The 15761-nt window shown below is 47.5% G+C and overlaps 1 protein-coding gene across 1 annotated transcript in view; it reads right to left on the reverse strand.

Moving 5' to 3' along the window:
* NECAB2 (N-terminal EF-hand calcium binding protein 2) overlaps positions 1-15761 on the reverse strand; it is a 78850-nt gene that overhangs the window by 10214 nt on the left and 52875 nt on the right. Inside the window, exons 4-5 of the mRNA XM_068411537.1 lie at positions 11251-11276; positions 7663-7760 (exon numbers count right to left, since the gene is read on the reverse strand). Coding sequence (XP_068267638.1) covers positions 7663-7760; positions 11251-11276 — 124 coding nt within the window. The remainder of the gene's footprint in view (positions 1-7662; positions 7761-11250; positions 11277-15761) is intronic.

Here is a 15761-nt window from a genome sequence, read left to right on the forward strand (position 1 = left end):
TGGGGACAATGACGGCTTCTCCAATTTTTATGAACTCCAGCCACCGCCGAAGCATGCCCATGGAGTGATGGCACTGAACCGAGGAGGCTTTTCAAACGGAAACCAAAGCCAGTTCTGTTTCACCCACACTTTTCCTCCAGGTCAAAAAAAAAAACCCAACCCAACAACAAACCCATTGCCATGCCATGAAACACCCCTGTCAAACCTCATCCCAGGATGACAGAGGTTATCTTCCACCCACTCACCCCTTTAAAAACCAGGCATGTGTTGTGCTTTAACCTCTGAGCAGCTGATTTAAATTCATTGCTCATAATTGTCTGTTTTCTTCCAAGAGATATTTTCTGATAATTAGAATGCAGAATTTAAAATACACTCAGAGCTTCTCCTCGCTCCTTTCCCTCCCCTCGACTCTTAAATCCCTTCAAAAGCGGAGCCCCAAAACTGATTGCCTGGCACATAATCAGTAGAAGAAACCTAAAGAGAACAGACACTTAGTTGATAAATGAAAGCATTAACATATGAAAGACCCTCAGTCTTCCCAAAAGGGCTCTAAAAAATGAGACACCTGTTCAGATAAAAAATAACGACGGCATCACACATGTTTTAAAAGTCTTTTGCTATAAAATCCTCGTTGTATAAATCTCGGTGTTGGACCCTTCTCAGCTCATGTTTGCCTTGTCTGGTCCTGAAGGTCTCCTGCCATGGACCCTTCCCAAGCAATTTATCACAGGACTTTCCTCTTCTCATTATTAGAAAACCTCCTTGCTGCACTATGACCCCATCATTTCTTGCTGCAGCCACGTGGATGTGAAGGGCAGGTAACTGCTGGCCCATCCATGTGCTGTACAGCACCCCCCCCGAGGTCACCTACGGCTCGAGAGGCATATGGCATTTTTGCACCCTGTCCACTTACTTAGCAGGCAAAGAAGAGACTTGGAAACAAAGCATGGCGTCCTACTCCTGAACACCCTGGCTATAATTAGCCTTTCCCTTCACACAAGTTCCTAATTAGCTGTAGTTAGTATCCACAAGACTGTAAAATAATACATGTTTTATTTCAGTTTTCTGAGGAAAGTACAGATTTTATTTTCCAAACAGGACCTACTCAAAAGACCCCACAGACGTAGCGACGTGGGTTGGTCAAGCTGCTGAAGGCTCAGCCTGGTTGTGCCAGCTGGTTATGTGTTGATGTGGTCCCTGCCTTTGCTTTTGGTGGCTCCTTCAAAGCTGCTCTCAGGCTATTTGGCAAGATCAACAGCATTGATGTCTGGTGGGTTTATTCCCTTCACCCTACAATTTATCTAATCCCAGAAGCAATAGCCTTAAAACAGGAGGGAGGAGGAGGAAGACCATATGCTACAGGAGGTCCATGAGAGCTGGAGCCAGGGCAGCACGAGCAGGACCTCCGGAGAAGATGCTCTTCCTTCTCAGAGCGAGTGGAGGGACATGAATTTTGCAGCGACAGACAAGCCAAAGAGCAATGAATAAACATCTTCATCTAAAAATAAGCTCCAAGAGAGACCTTCTTAAGATTCATCTCCCTGCCAGCCCCGCTGTGCTCCCCGGCAGTCTGGCAGCCTGGCTGGATCTCACGCACAGCCCTGGAGGCTGGCAAGGAAATCGCTCTAGATGGCATCACACAGAGAAGCGGCTTTCTGGTCTCGAGTCTGAACAGGAAATTTGGGGAAAATTCAGTTCTTGCAGAACTGGAGTAGCACTTTTTGCTTTAATTTGCAGGGCAATATTTTCTTAAATTAATTTCAGAGAAGAGTTGCAAAAATACTTTCTGAGAAGGTAAATAAATATGCCTTGTTTCCTTTTGGGTTATTCTTACAGTTCCATAACTTTTCCAGAAATTTAAATTTTTTTTTTTTTTTTTGCTATAGAAATTGATACTGAAATTGTTCAGAAATGTATCATTCAAAACGTATGGAAAGGTGACTCAGCCTTTAACAATTCACCACCCCATCGTCACTCCTTTCTTTTTTCAGCCAAAACCATTCACCATGAACACATCTTTAACTACATTACAGGAGTGTTTCAAAGCTGGTGTTTCATCATAAAACCACCCATCCAAGCAAGGGGCAAAAAAAGCAGCTAATAATCCTTAAAACCACTCCCTCCCTGTCAGGGCAGATCTCTGTGCTGCAAAGGTGAGGAGGGACGATGCTCTGAGCTCCCCAGAAAAGGCAAACTGGCCATTTGAGCATCCACCCTGACTCCTAAAGAACAGCCAAATGCAAAGGGAGAAGGCGATGGCACTGCAGGATCTCCCGGGGTTCAGCCAGGTACAAAGCACCAGGAGATGAGCTGTTCCTGTGTTCGGCAGCAAGGAAGCCAGAGAAGCAGGTCTCCGAAGGACAGCCTGACGTGCGACAGGGTACGAATGTGCCCAGGAGGAAAGATGAAGCAAGAGATGTGCTGCGCTGCAGTGGTACCCCCAGGGCTTCATGCCCAGACCAGAAGACCTCAGCTGATGCTCATGGAACCACCACGGCTCGGTGCGAGCTGAGCTGGGGCCAGAACACGATGTCTATGGGAAGCGCCGAGCAGCTCACGCTGTTTGGGCTGGGCTCTACCAGAGCTGCTGGCATCGTGTTGCTGTTACACCGTGCCGTGGGTCAACCTCCTGCTACAGCAACGCACTGCTCCAGGAGCCACTGATGATCCCGGTATGAGCATCAGGTTTGTTCAGCAGAGCAGGAGAAAACCTGCTCAAGTAAAATGAAAGGACGAGATAAACGATTAGCTGGAGGGTGGGAGGAAAAGGTTGTTTTTAAGGATTATTTCTACTGACTATTTTATCTCGAGGTGTCATCATTCAAAAAAAGAGCAATATCATATTTGGCAAGCTTAATTTTGGCAGGTAAGAATGCAAGTGAGAATGCTCTATATTGCTGTTCTGGACTGTGCTATAAAAAAAAAAAAAAAGCCATCCATCATTTTTAGCATCCAAGACTGGTGGCAGATGGTGCTCGCTCTGGGGCTGTGGCTGAGCTGCTCAAACAAGCACTCCTTTGCGGTGTGCTGCTGGTGGCTGGAAGCTGGGGGAGACCCACAGCCATGCCGGCACCAGCAGCAGGGAGAGGAGGTCCACCTCAGCAGCCCCCACTGAGCCCCAGGAGCCCGGCATCTCCTGTTCACTGCGACGACATGTCATAAGGCAGGGACAAGAAGGATGAATTGCAACAGGAACAATTTAACTCACAAATAACATATGCAAACCTCTTCACCCATATGCATACACCTCTGAGCTCCCTGGTGCTGCTGGAGCATCAGCAGCTGGTGCTGAAGGTCAGTACGCTCAGTTTTCCCTTTATGATTTACATATTCTTTCATCTAAATAATGATGCTCAGGGGAAAATGTGTTTGCAGCTGGTCTGGGTACAGCACCTGTCCATAAGCACCCATGTGGTGCCTGTGGCAGCCTGACATGAGAAGGCTCTTGGGGGGTGTTTGAGGTGTCACCATTTGGTCATAGTTCCTCTCCTGGTCCTTTAAATGAGATAAAAAGGATTTTGGTAAGTGAGAGACTGGCAGCAGAGCTGGCAGCAAGCAAGTAAGGAGTAAAACATCATCTTTCACATCTCCTTTTGCCCCCCTCAAGGACCAAATGTGATGCTAAACTTCAAGCAGAGGGTGGTCCAGGGCCACTCGCAGGTCCTCAGACCTCCTCTGTGAACCCCTCCTGCTGCCCCTCACTCCTTCCTGAAGCCAGTCTCCAAATCCCCCTTAATTAGTCAGCACTCACCCCTGCTCTGTCGCCCTGTCCTGGCCCTTGCTGAAGCAGAGCGGCGCAGCCTTTCCCTGCACCGTGTCGAGGAGCACCAGAGAGATCAGCTCCGTTTCATTTCAGTACGTGCATGGGGGGTTGTTGCAATTTCAGCTCCTGTTTGGGGCAATTTTGCTTTCCAAGCACTCCCCTTCCAGCTGGACAGGGCACATGCCAAGGACGGTCACCAGCGCTCCCTGGACCTGTCTGGTGCCCAACAGGAGCTTCTCCAGAAAGGAGCGATTTGACCTTAAATCTGAGCTTCTCTGTCCTTGAGGGAGTTCCTCACTCAGCATTTTTGGGACTTCTGTGCCGCTTGCTTTTGAAGCTTGTCTCACCGCTCAAGGTCAGCTGTGTTAATGTTTTCCATGCTCGGTGCTGCAAAATGTTTATTTGGCGAAAGCGGGGAGCAGGAGCAAGCCCCGTGCGGCAGCTGCGGAAGCTGCACCTGGCAGGAATGGGGCTAATTGAGCCTCTTGGGTTCAAAAATACAAAATATGCTTTTTTTACCAAGCTAAAGCACATTTCCTGGGGTGCCTGGGTGAGGGTGTTGCTCGGTGGTAACCACCACCTCAGCGCCGTCCCTCCGGCTCCCCCGTTCCAGTATAAAACAGTAAATGAGAATTATAAAAGAACGTCTCCCTCCACCAGCCTTTTTTAGACCCTGAAAGTTAATTTCCTTTCTCTCCAATTTACCTTTGTATTTCCCACTGTCACCGGCAGTCATTTCAATGCAGCACGGACATCACCGTATCGGAAAATGATTACAATGACGGATGTTGTTTTGCTGTATGAGACCTTCCACTATTGAATCTAATTACTGCTGATGTTTTATGAGCTCCTCCGGCACAAGATAATTGCTGCTTTCTCTTTTTATGAGCAAGAAATAATCAGTTATCTTTGAAGATGAGAAATACAAACAGCAATCAAATACCAGGGCTCTCCAGCCCCTCTCGTCAGCAGGCACCTCTCGTCAGAAAGCGGCACCGAAGAAGGTTGGGCTTCATTTAGCGTCCACCGAATGCTTGTTTTAATGGAGGGGAGAGGGAGGGAATAAGGACCGTGATTAAATGAGCAATAGTTTTCTCCAGCTGATGAAATACTTATTTTAATACGGAGAAGCAGGAGCATCTCACAAGCGAAGCAGTTCGTTCGCGAGTCAGCGTGCTCAGCACCAGCACCAAGCCCTTTGCAGGATCCTCGGCTCCTACCAAAGCCTGCTGCTTTGGCAGTCTTTCCCCTGACCCAGTGTTTCTAAAAATCGATTTGTACAGATGTATCTCCTACACATCTTGATATCAGCACGAGGCTCTTGGTTACAGCATCACGCGGGGAGGAGATGGAGCAGAGGACACCGGTATGGGAGGACTCATCAGACACGTGGGAGCTCACACCGGCCTTCGCAATCCTGGGACCCAGAGCCTTCTCCTGGGGCCAAAGCCTTACCCTGGAGGTGTGGTCCCAGCCCTGGAGGAAATAAAACACCCCTGCAACATCCCCCAGGCTGGGGTATGGGAACACATGGGCTCGAACCTGGTGAGAAGACCTCAGCCAGATTATTTTATCAATTCAGATCCTAAGAAGCTTTCTTCTGACACTCTGTTTTGGCAATCCTGACACTAAAACCAGAAAGTCTAGTAAACAAGTACTCTTTTTTTTTTTTTTGTAGGAAAAGTATATAGTGAAACAATCTCAGATCTCAAAAAAAAAAAGCACTAATGGTTTGTACTCAGGAAAAGCTTCTGACGCTGCCTGGACCTCTGTCCTATCTGAACACTGGAGATGAGTTTCTTTACCACCTACAACAGCTTGTTTTCTGTTTTGTTTTGTTTTTTTCTTTCCCTTCAGTTCTTTACCTGAGCAAAGCTCCTGTGTTTGAACAATTCACTGATGAGGTTTTTACCACATTCTTCACAACATCACAGCAGGGAGCCGATGTTTTTCATGAAATACTTCTTCGCCTGCTCCTCTTTGTGGACAAGCTTTGCTCCGTCTGCTCGCTTGCCAAAAGCCTGCCAGGCGGCTGAGAGCAACACCCCCCATGGCTGATAAAACGAGGGTGACGAGGAGATGCTGGGGCTTGGGATTACGAATAACCATCCTGCTTCTGCTGCAGGTTTCTTATGCAAGGTAGTACCCACATGCTCAGATGCCTAATTTATAAACAGGGAATAAGCCATCCTCCTCTTGCAAAGTACTGGGAGGAATTCGTCACATATATTAACCTCACATTTGAAAAGCGATGGTGGAAGGCATCACAAATGGCAAACTGGAGTGAATTACTGCGACATCTATTAGCTTGTTAACATGTATTTAAAATACACAGTTGGCAAATCTCACTGCCAGAATATTTGCTAATAAAGAATATAAATGAGGCATGAATAGACTTAGCAACTTAATTAGAAAAAAAATGAACTATTACTGTTGTCCCAATTTTTTTTTTTTTTTTACCCCCTCATAATATGTCGATATAAAATCCACAAACGCTTCAGACCAGTGCTCGGCCAGAAACTTTTGCCTTCAGTTTATTATGGCAAGACATCAATATGTAAAATACATGGCTACACTTCCCACGCTGCCCGCCTCACACACATTTAAAAGGATGGATTTGGATAAAGCAAGGAAATCAGTGTCTTTACTCAGCAACCAGAGCGGGGAGAAACGTGCCGTTTCCCATTCTAACTCCTAAAACTTCTTATCGTTACCAAATCTTTCATGTGGAGCAATTTGAGTTTCTCCTTTATCTTCCAAGATAAACGGAAGGGAGATTTCAATTTGGATTACTCAGAGGAGGACTGGAGTTGAATCGGGAGGCCCTCACGGGTGCTTGGAAAAAGCAAAACCTGGCTCAGTCCTCGGTGCACTGCATTACTGCTCGCCCGTGAAGGGGAAGGCTACTTTCCTTTCATTGTGGCACAAAAGAATGATGCAAATACAGCTGAAGGTAGAAGTGGGAGAAGGATTGGTTATCCTAAGGTAATAAATATCACCGATACAGCCCAGTTACTTTATTAAGTGGTATGGAAAGGACAGGGAAATGGTTTCAAAGGAACGAGAGCTCTACAAACACTTCTCTCCTCCTGGTAGACACCAAATGGATGGTGCACCTCTCAGTGGGGATGTTTATTTAGTACCTCAGCTCAAATTTTCTAGGTATTTGTAAATAAACTTCAATATGCTTCTTGATCAGTGTCACTGTCTAGCAGTCCATTACAAACAGTATCATTAAGGTACATGGTGGATTTTTTAAGACGCTGGAGGTACCCTGCATATATAAAATAGACCATTTTTTCCCAGTAGGCCTTCAAACACACAGCCCTCTAGTTTCTAACACAGCAGCTGTGCAAATGAACACCCGTACTTCTGGAAGTCAGGATGCCTTCCAACACGCAAGCTGTATTTAACAGCAGTTTTATAATATGATGTTTCCAAAAGCACTCATAATGATGCTAACAAGAACTTGTGCATCCAAAGTCCCACCCAAGAGACCCATGGGCTGTGTTGTCTGAAGACAACTGGAGCACGTTCATGCTTCAGGCCACACAGAGTGTAAGCCATGGCACAGCCAAGACCACCTATCAGACTTAGGAAGGTTGCTGAGAAGGTACAGTGCTCTGCCACAAAGCCTCCATGCCACCATCTACTGCACGTGACATTGGCACCTTGGTTCACAATCTGGCCAAGATTTTCAAGGTTCATTTGCTGTTAAGACAAAAAAAAAATCCACTGTCGTCCTGTTGCTGCGATGATCCGCTTACCGCACAAACACAACAGCATGAGGAGACAACGCTGCTGAGCAGGATGAAGATCTTGGGATTTAGATGCTCTGGTAACATTTGCACCGTTTGCTCTGAGCCCGTGGAGCACACGGCACAGTAAGGAGGACTCACCCGTTTGGTGTAGTCCATCGCCTTCAGGATGGAGAGGTTCAGCGTCTCCAGCGAGGCCAAGACGTCCTCATAGTCTCCCATATGATCAGCAAAATATTCTGGGAAAACCAAGAGGGACATGATGGGAACTGTTGATGTAACTTAACGCTTCAAGGCTACATGACACAGCAAGGTCTATTTATTGGTGGAAAGAAAAAACTGAGAAGGTGGTGTCAGGTATATTTTTACATTCTATATCCTGAGCCAACTTATTTTGCAGGGATGGGAAGGTCCCGTGAAGTTTGGGATTGTTGTAAAAAAGAGATGTAAGGCACAGTACCTCCCATTGAAAATAACTTTGTAGGTGCTTTATTTCCATGCTCACTTCTGCACTTCACCATTTCTTGGCTCTCTCCCTCCTATTGCCAACACGGAGGGAGAAGTCTCAAAAGTCTCAAGTGTCTCCCCTTCCATTCCTTTGACAGTCTTTACCACTCAAAGCAACCAAATACCTGCCAGGTTCACCCCAATTTATACAAGCTGAGACTGGCCTTACATCTTTCCCTATATTCTCATCACATTTGCACCTCAGCCCACAATCACAGGTTACGCAGGCTTCTGAGAGCAAAATGTGCCTCGAAAGGAAAAGAACAGAGCTGCAAGATGGGCCTGAAAGCACGTGCTCTCCATGGAGAGGGTGTCCATGCTTTCTCCATGCCAACATCATCCCTCCTGTAGGAGGGGTGATCCACACCAGGCTGCACTGCAGCTCCGGCAGCGGCTAGATGCAATCCCAGCTGCTCTTCACTGGTGCAAAACACAGCCAAAATCGGTGTGTCCCCACGTGGCCGATGGCTCCATGACACATACGAGCCCCAATGCGGTTTCATGCATGAGCTATGGAGCCCTGAAATTTGCCATTCACAAAGGAAACAGTGAGAAGCGGAGCATGGTGGTGGAGTGTGTAGTGAGTTTGCAGCTTAGATGCGAAGCTACCCAGTTTCTGGGTGACTGACACAGACTACAGCAAAAAGCTGTTCCTTAAAAGTCACCAGCACCGTTTCTTAGCGCTAAGACATGAAGATTCACACCGAGGTGACATCTCTGTGGAATGAAACAAGACATAAACTCCAGGAAACAATCCCACTAATTATGTTCTCTTGGCTTAATTAGAAGCGCCTATGGCTATTTACAGCCCGAGAACATATCCAAGGGGAAGAAGATTTTGGCAGAAACCGGAATGTCACAGCGTGATTGACGGCAGCTGTTTGCTGTACCATGATAAGCCAAACAGCTTATTCTCACTGCAGCGTGTTTATTTGTGTTATTCTTCTTATTATTACTTTACTTGGGAAAGAAAAACTGAGCAGATCTTAAAAGGTAAAGGAAATCCATTTTTGTAAGTCCTGAAATAAAAAGCTGTACTTCAGGAGAAATGAGCTACTGCAGGCAGAGCACAGCCCTCGAGACCAACTGAGGTGCGCCTGGGAGGAGAACTTAACCCAGGTGTTCAGTTCCACTGTTTTAGCCTTATTTCTTCACGGGAACATCTGAGAGCAGCTCTTCCTATCCTACCTGGTTCTTGCTCATGGCTCCTGCACGCCTGCGGAGACCAGTGGGCTCGAAGATCAGGAGATGAGCACCACTGCAGCCTGGGGCTGGAGTGGGAGGAGGTGGGTGTCCCTGCCCGCCTCTCCCCAGCAGAGCCATCGCCCACGCTGCACCAATGTGCATCTCCCATTGTAGCGTACATCTCCATCCCCCGGACAGCTTGTACCGTTGCATGCAATGTCTGTGTTTCATTTAAGCTGAAGGGTGGCAGGTACAATTTGGTAGCTGTACGTGCATTTTCTGGGCATATTAAGTGCTCCCAGGTATGACTGCGAGCTCCTCTGGGGGTAAGAGCTACACAACCCTGTTTAAGGCAGTCTGGGTGCTGCTGATTGTTGCATTCTTGGGCAGGAAAAAAACCCAGAACTTTATAAGATCCTACCTGCTACTGATTAAGCCATACCAAATTTCTCATATAAGCTGCAGGGATCAAGAAATCCCTTTTAAGATGCTCTCAACCTCCTACAACACACAACCCATTTCAAGAGAGAGACCACAGCTTCCATTTTGCCAAAATGAAGTTTTGTATTGAAACCAGCACTTAAAAGAGTAGCAAGCAAATAAGAAACTGCAGGCAAGAGCAGGTACTCAGCAGATAAGGGATCTAGGCAGGATCTCGTTTTGATCGATCCTTCCTCCAGCTTCCCGCAGGAGGTGATGGGTTCATCTCCCTCCTCTCCTGGCAGCCCGGGAGAGGCAGTGAGGTGGGATCACGCTGGGTGACAGCCATGTGATTTTCTGATTTTATCAGACTGATGGAGAAAGCAGGGTGGGGTTGAGCAACGACATTAGTATCCCTGTATTTTCTAGCAAAGTTGATGGTACGAGCTGAGGGGTTTTGGTTTCTCGGGTCAGCTGGCAAGGAGACCTAATGCAATGAGAAAGGAGTGCTGGGAACAAGCCCGTCGTGTTGACAGCAAACCAAAAGGATTTTAGGGAAGGCTTAGTTTCTTGTGTACCAACAGGACAAGAAGCGGGGATAACCAGCTGAAAAGCTGCTGCCTTTGCTGCAGGCTCGAACGCTCATAATCCTGCGGGGTGAGACAGGCAGGGGGTGGGCAGCGATTGAGTACACCGGGAGGAGAGAAACCCTGTGCAACGCAGACCTGCAGGCTGCGAGGGACAGAGAGGTCTTCAAAGTATCAGGAATAATGAGTAACCAGCTGGCTCTGGCACTGGCACCCCAGCAAGCACCTTTCTGGCTGCGTAAACCACTCTCAGCGAGACCTCTGAAGGCTGTAATTGGTGGCAAAGTGATGAAGGTACATGGTGAGGACCTGCCGAGGCAGCTTTATATCTTCTTCTGCACCCTGGCACAGGAGGGGAGGAGAAGAGACAGACAAGTCCTCTGCAAGGCCACACACCTCTGTCTTCCCATCTCCCCCCCAAAAGCTGGGGTGCAGGAAATGTTTCCCAATACCAAGTGTCCATGGAAAAACACACCCGAGTGAGCAGCAGGAGCCCTGTGCATGAGTCACCTCGCATCAAAGCAAAGCCCTTGAGAAATCCCGGCAGGAAATATTCCCTTTCTGGTCAAGGTGTGAGACAAAACATTATCAGAGATTTTTCTTTTCAGCCTTTAATTTCTGCGAGCCCTGGGAGGTGCAGCAGAGGTGGCATACGCCTTAGGCAGCCTGCTGGGAAACACGAAGGTTTGCCTGAGGACAAACACGTTATGGGTATTGCAGAGGGATACCAGTTTATTGAACTTCAGAGCGGAGCTGGAAGCCATGACATCACCAGAAATTAAACTCCAGCTTGTTATTGAACAGGAGCCAGGTGCTCCGCTCAGCTCTGACCCCGTTTGTGTTGCAAGAAAATGTAGAAAAATTTTGCCAATTTTCCTGTGGAAGAAAGGGTGAAGCAGCAGAAGTGCTGAGACCCTCCGGCTCCGCAGCCACCACGGCACTGCCAGCTTTGTAATGGGTTTCAGGCATCCTTTGAAAGCCCACGTGCACGTAACGATTGCTTTTGCCCCAAGAGAGGGACCGCACTCACCGCACAGCTCCTTGGTGTCCACGTTGCTGGAAGAAGGGGAGGACGCAGGAAAAAAAAAAAAGAGAGAGAAAGAGGATTTTAATGTAAAGGCCAGAAAAGGCTACAGTTAGGATTTCTGCAGGCTTAACCCCAACACCCACCTGCAACGTCACCCGCCCCCTCAGCATCCCCCAGCCCCCAGTGGGGATAGCCTAAGGAGAGGGCAATGGTTGATGCCACTCAGGGCATCCACACACCTCTGCATCTTCAGCATCTGCACGGCCAGGATGGGTTCACACATTATTTTGGATATTCCCTGAGGGGAAAAAGGGGACTTGTGCATCCCCCGGGGGGTGGACCCGTGCCTACGGGGGACTCTGTACTCACCTGGCACAGCAACTCCTCTGCCTTCCTCCCAAATACCCACCCTGGCAACATCCCAGTGTGGCACAGGGATCTTTATTCCATTTGCTTGGAATAAAAAATGTCACAATTTACTTTTATAGATGGAGCAATCCTCCCGATTCTGCCCCCATGAAGCATCCACGGGGCTGTGCACCGTTCCCACCCGGGACTCCCTCCAGACAAAATTGCACAATTACTTCTTAATACATGAACATTTAGTTTACGTAACGACATCTCAACAGCCAACCTGCTCGGGAAATAAAGATTGCTGCTAATCTCTTTGTGCCTTAGATTCCCACACTATTATTAGTGCTGTTCAAGCACTGGAACGATCTCTTAATAGAATTATATTATATCAATCCATTTATGTCCTGGAAAGATATTTCTTTAACTAAACTCATCCCTGCTCTGTCTGACCTGTCAACGTAAGTGGATTAGGGAAATAAATGTTTTCAATACCACTTTCATTAGCATCGTCCCGCAGCCCTGCCCTGGATCCCGAAATCCTCCCGCCCGCGTGCCTGTGCCCTGACCGACAGGTCTGCTCCAAACCCTGGGCTCTTCCCTCCCTCCGTGATGTGAAGCTTTCAGTCCCTGCTGGCCCCCTCCTGGGATGAGATATCCTTCTGAAGGGACGATGCACAGTGGGGAAGCGTTAATTTGGGATGGCTCTTCAATACTGAGGCCACGCTGAACCCTCTCATCGAGGATTCACGACACAAAGCGTGGTGCCTCTGCAGCAAGCCAAAGCACCCGGGAAAACCTCATCTCTGCTGAAATCTTTTGCCGTCTCCTGCAGCAGGCTCAGAGCCCACGTGAGCGGAGCAGCCTCGCTGGGCTGTGCGTGGCAGTGGGATAGGGCACAGGCTGCGTTTCCCACTCAAATAGCATTATAAAGCATTTTCTTTGTCCTGAGCTGTGGGACCTGCCGGGTGCTGGAGGTGAACACGAACATCTCGATCCCGTGAGATGCCGGCTGCCAGAAAGGTGCCACCTGACCTGGCTCACGCTGTACAAGCACGTGTTACTGAATCACGCACCCTTTTGGGTAACTGATGTCTGTCATGGTATGAAAAGGCCGTCTCTCAGCTCAGACACCTTCGTGGTGCAGGACACATGGCATGGAAGCTGCTGGCAGCAAATGCACTGGCACAAGCTTCAGTTGGAGGTGCGGGTGGCATGTGCGTCTCTCTGCAAAATGAGCTTTTGCTCTACTGTATCTTAATTCCCTCAGAGATTTATCATCTTTCTCAAACCCTGGAATTACTTCACTGAATCCCACAAAACACCCCGGGGATGCTGTGAGCTCAGTTTCCCTGACTTGACATTCTCATGCCCAAATCCACCAATCACGCAGACCTGAAACCCTACTCAGAGGAGCTGACTCCTGACCGAACAGTCCCCAGTGCTTCGGCAGCACGTGCTTGCTAACACGGAGCATCAGCAACTCACAGGCACAGAAAGTTCAGGTGAGGGAAGAAACCCAGAAGATGCGTTTCCAACACCAGCACAGCCCCGTGCCCACCCAAGAACCACGGTTGGTCTTTCATCAAAGCTCTCACGGGCTAGTTACTGAACACCAGCACAGTATTCCACGTGGTTTTGCATTGTAATAATTGATCTGCTGCTGCCAAAAATGGTCTTTTATTGCCTGACATTCTGCCATCATATTATTTAACTTAATTGTGCTTGAATGTCAACTTGGCTGAGAAGCTGCTTTTAATTTTAAGCCATCTTACATTAAGAATAAGCCTAATAAAAGAAATTACTGAAGTCATAAGCTGATTAATAAAAAATATGATAACGTTCAGATGAAAATTTCTAAGGAGAACCCAATGGGTACTTGAGCACGACCCATGGCATTCCCTGGGATGTGTCCATCCCGCAGGAGCGTGCCTGTCGGGAACATCACTGACACGCAGCCACGTCCCCATCGGTGTTAGGGGGTTTATTGCCCACTGTGGGCACTGCACACGCAAGGGAAGTGCACTACCTCCCTGGCACGGGTTAAGCCAGGAGGATTTTTTATGACACAAGTATTCAGGATCTGGGTTTCAAACCTCAGCTCCCCACAAATACCCTCACTGTCCCTAACCCTTCTTCCCAGCATTGCCCTTCAGTGGAGATTTTTGGAGTGGTCACACATCATGAAGTCCTTTGAAATTAAAACATTTAGATCAGCATTAGTTACCACTTTTTTTTTCAGCTGCCAAATATTCAACCTTCCCATAAGCTACAATAAACTAGAAAGAAAAATCACAAGTTGTTCTCATTTTCAGAAAAAAAGAAAATAGTCTTTCAGCTACCAGAACACTTGGCTGTGAATTAGCTTCTTAATTTTAAGCATTCTTACATTAATAGTATGACTAATTAAAGAACTTATTGAAGCCATAACCCAGCCAGCTAAGCAGAATATTATAATGTTCAAGTGAAACTTTAAATAAAGAAATCGTTAAAAGACTTCTGTGTAATACAGTTTTTTCTGCATACTGAAGGCCATATCTCTCTGATTCCTTTCCAAAACAAAAGTCTGTCTTTCCTCAAAGTAGAAAAATCAAGAAAATACAAGTCTTTTTGGTTTCAGACCTTCTTCTCCATTTTCCAGCCAGTGAAGCTGCAACGTGGAGCAGCAGAACCTTGCATCCCCATCCTTGCTGGGGATGTGCATCCTCTGAGATTACTTTCCAAGGCAAAGATCCTCCGTTTGCCACTTGGGACCTAATCTCTCTGACAGAAATAGGAGCCAAACACAGGCACTCAGCTTTCAACCTAGAGCATCTTCGGAAAAATCCAAATCCAAGCCATAAATTAATTTGACCACAAAAAGGACTGTTTATTGCCTCACCCACCACCATTTAAATACACTGGGATAATTTGACCAGATAAACATATTAGCAAGAGGGAAATAGTTTTCCCTGCTGGTTCACATCGAACTATTTTGAAGAAAAAGAAAAGTCCTCAAAGCGTGATACTCCCGCCTCGTACGTGGGAGTTTAAAGAACAACAACCATGCTGCGAGAGCATCTCCTCAGTGGGCTTAATTAAGTGAATTCGCCCAGAGAGTAATTACTGCCGCACGAGCAGGAAGAGGAGGAGGCTGCCCAGAGTAATCGCTGTGCCTCCTGCGTACTCCAGAAAGAAATTACATTGCTCCCCCAAAAATCCCACCCAACATCAAAATGTGAGCAAGCAGCTTGATCAGCGCCTGAACTAACGAGGATCCCTGGGAAGTCACCTCTTTGCCTCGCCTCGTCCTTGATTGCAGATCATCCAGCGGATGGGTTTTTATCAGAGTTGTCCCTGTACTGACGTTCTGCTGCTTTTCCATCAGTTCAAAGCATTTACAAGCTATTTTTCTTCTCTACCTGCCTTTCTCAAAACACCTTGCCATTTTTGAGACTTTCTCCCAGGGAAAACTGGGATGGCAACACCAGAGAGAGGGCACATTGTAGAAATGTGTCCAACAGCCCAGGGACTACAAGCTCAAGCTGAGCATCCCAGCAGCCAGATCTTTGGGTGGGTGCTGGTCCCCCCCATAACCTCCAGGTCTCAGGTCAGAAGCTCCAGCTACGTTGACCCAGAGCAGACCAACACTTTGAGTAAATAAGCATTTTCCAACAGGAGAAAAAAAAAGGAAAAGAAAGAAAAGGGGAAAGGGGAAAGGGGAAAGGGGAAAAGGGAAAGGGGAAAGGGGAAAGGGAAAGAAAAAGGTACTTCTGGAATTTTCCCACGGTTATTTGCTTTAGCTCTTAAGAAGCAGCCCAGTGCAGCTTACCCAGAGGGCATCCCTGGATGTCCTCAGGACTCAGCATGGCAAAGCCAGGGCTGTCCTGGCCCAGTGCTGGTGACAGTCCCACTACTAGGGACTAGAGCCCTGCAAAGGTCCCTTCCAACAAAAACAGCCATAATTCTACCGTCCAGCATCTCTCCTTCTCTTTCCCAGCATCTCCCCGTCTCCCTAAGGCAAGGTGGATGGCCTCTGACTTGCTGTCGTTAATGTGTTTCTCCAGGCTTCTCTTCAATTAGAGAGAGGAGCAGGAAAGTTATGAGAATAATGGAAAGATAACGTGGAGGAGCGGAGCGTGAAATTCCCTTCTTTGGTTCCAGCTCAGCCAAGGGAACATGTC

Source organism: Nyctibius grandis, chromosome 12 (assembly GCF_013368605.1).
Source record: "Nyctibius grandis isolate bNycGra1 chromosome 12, bNycGra1.pri, whole genome shotgun sequence".
Classification (NCBI taxonomy): Eukaryota; Metazoa; Chordata; class Aves; order Nyctibiiformes; family Nyctibiidae; genus Nyctibius; species Nyctibius grandis.